The sequence below is a fragment of the Tupaia chinensis genome, unplaced genomic scaffold (assembly GCF_000334495.1).
Source record: "Tupaia chinensis unplaced genomic scaffold, TupChi_1.0 Scaffold000066_1, whole genome shotgun sequence".
Classification (NCBI taxonomy): Eukaryota; Metazoa; Chordata; class Mammalia; order Scandentia; family Tupaiidae; genus Tupaia; species Tupaia belangeri.
Genome location: NW_006159525.1, coordinates 1,892,710 through 1,895,066, shown reverse-complemented (window position 1 = coordinate 1,895,066; position 2,357 = coordinate 1,892,710). Strand labels below are relative to the sequence as shown.

Below are 2,357 nucleotides of genomic sequence, written 5' to 3'. Positions count from 1 at the left end.
GTCACGCCGCAATCCCTTCTCCTCCATTCTCCTCTCGGGATCTTGGGCACGCACGCACACGCGCCCGGCGTGAGTTTTAAGCCACCGGGTCCGGGACACGAACCGCGGTCGACTACGTGGGAGTCCAGCGACATAGCCATTACGCTAACTGCTGGTTCCCAAGGCCCCACCTCTTGACATTGTCACCTGGGGGTCTGGTGTCAGCTTGGACACTGGAAGGACACCAGTGCTCAGACCACGGCAGGCCGCCCTAATGCTGTGATGACCCGGAGCTGGGCTGGCTGCTGGCTGCACGTACCCAGGTGCCCAGGTGCCTGTCTGGTGTCTGTTCCTGGCCACTGGGAGACGCCACCTAGGCCAAGCCTCACCCTGGCTCATGCTGGCCAGGTGTCAGGAAGTAGGGGGTCAAAGGGACATTACAGAGGGCAGAGGCGCCATGTCAGCCCTCCAGCGCTTGCCTGCGCCCGGCCTCTGGCCTGGAGCTGTCTGTTCAAACCCCAGTCCCCCGCTGGCTCCCTGCAGCCGGGCTCCCACCCACCAAGCCATGGCGCTCTGCAGTTACAGGCTCCTTTTCAAGAGTCAGCACTTCCAGCTGTGAGGTGGGTGCCTCGATGTTGCCGGGGTCAGGCTGGCCACTGTCACCGAGGACATTGCTTCTGGGCTGTGGGGCTTCAGAACGAGGATCTGAGAGAAGAGAAGACGTCACCCAAGTGCCAGCCGCCTCACCTCCGACGACCAAGGCGACGGGGAGTGGGGACTAAGTTCGCTGTCCCGGCTGTAGGTGCCAGGTGGACGGGCTGTGTGCCCCCCGCCTGCCTTTTCTGGCCTGGAAGGTTGCAGTAGCTCCCTGCTCCCCGTGCCTCCACTTTGCTCTGACCCCCACTTGTCTTTAGTGAGACGTTTAAACTGCCCCGCACTGCAGTGACTGCTCAAGGCCTCACTGGGGCCCGGCTCACTTCAGATAAGATCCGGTCTTCGCCTGGGCTTCTGGGCTCTGCAAGACTCGGACCCTGCCAAGGCCTTGGGCTCCAGGGACCTACTCTCTCTAGCTCCCTAGATTCTGAACACATCACCTGGTCCCACCGCACGGCCTCTGCCCCAGCCATCCTGCCACCTGCGTGGCCGGTCCCTTCTTGTCCCAGCCTCAGCTTCCCCCGAGCCTCCTCTGGTCCCACTCAGCTGGCCACTGCCCACCCTCCAGGTCCCCCGTTCAATTGCGAGTCGTCTCAACTCCCCATGGAAACACTGTGGCTCCACCTCTCCAGGTCAGGTTTTAAGGAAAACGTGATTGAGCCGTTGAAAGAATGAATGAATGGCCCAACTACTTCCTCCCAATATCTGAAAGAAGGACGAGGGGTCAGGTGGCCATAGCATTGTTTCTTGGGATGAATCCGTGGGTGTGGGTGACAGCCTGGTACGAGGACAGGAGGAGCCACGTTCCAGAAGGCTCAAAGTGGGCGGGGCTCAAGGGGCCGTGGCCTGGGCGTTCTCACCCTTCGATGCTCTGATGCAGCCTGGAGCTTGGGTCTGGCCCCTGCTTTCTCTGCATAGGCTGATGCCCACTGGTGTGCCCCCTGCCCCCTCCACCTGGCTCTGAGCTGAGCCTGACTACAGCTGCCCCACAGCCTGCACCCCCTCCTGCACAACAGGAATCCCGGCCAGGACAGCTTCCTCCCGGGGGTAGCAGAGACCCCTCCCCCGAGTCTCAGGTGGGCTTGGGCTGCCTCACACACGGGCATTGCCCAGTCCCCTGTGGCCAAGTGCAGGCCTATCTGGGGAACGGTTGGCTCTCCTCACCGTCCCTTCCCTCGTCTCGCTGGTGCCAAACTCAGCTGCACGGAGAGAGCCCCAGGGGTACAGAGCACGAGGGAGGCCAGGCTGGGACTTTGAGGGGCAGCTGGACCACGCCCGGAGCATGAGAGATCCCTGTGCTCCGGGCAAAGCCACGCTGTCTGGGGTCTCTGCCCGGCAGAACCCACTCCTGACCTGGGGCTGCATCGGCCATGGCAGGTGGCGCTCTCAGGCATGGAACAGCGATGACCATGAGAACGCTAAGACTGCTGGGAGCCGTGGGACTGGGCGCGGGGCCAGGTGCGGGCAGCTTTGCCCACGTGTCTCACTCAGCACGCACACAGCCAAGGTCAGGTCCACCCTTCAGTCTCCGAACCCACTCTTCACCACTGCCTTACACTGCCAGACTCAGGGAGTGGGGAACGGCTGCTGAAGGAAGGCGGGCAGGCGGCGGGGAGCGCGGCACAGGGTCCGTGCCCCCAGGCTCACCTGCATCCGCTCCCGGCTCTCCGGCTCCAGGCCCTGCATCTGCTCCCGGCTCCCCGGCTCCCAGCCCCGCATGCTCT

At 63.4% G+C, this 2,357-nt stretch overlaps 1 protein-coding gene across 1 annotated transcript in view; it reads right to left on the bottom strand.

Moving 5' to 3' along the window:
- Window positions 1-40: 40 nt before the first annotated feature.
- Window positions 41-2,357, bottom strand: part of ZBP1 (Z-DNA binding protein 1) — a 14,787-nt gene continuing 12,470 nt past the window's right edge. Inside the window, exon 9 of the mRNA XM_027766312.1 lies at window positions 41-684. Coding sequence (XP_027622113.1) covers window positions 491-684 — 194 coding nt within the window. The 3' untranslated portion in view covers window positions 41-490. The remainder of the gene's footprint in view (window positions 685-2,357) is intronic.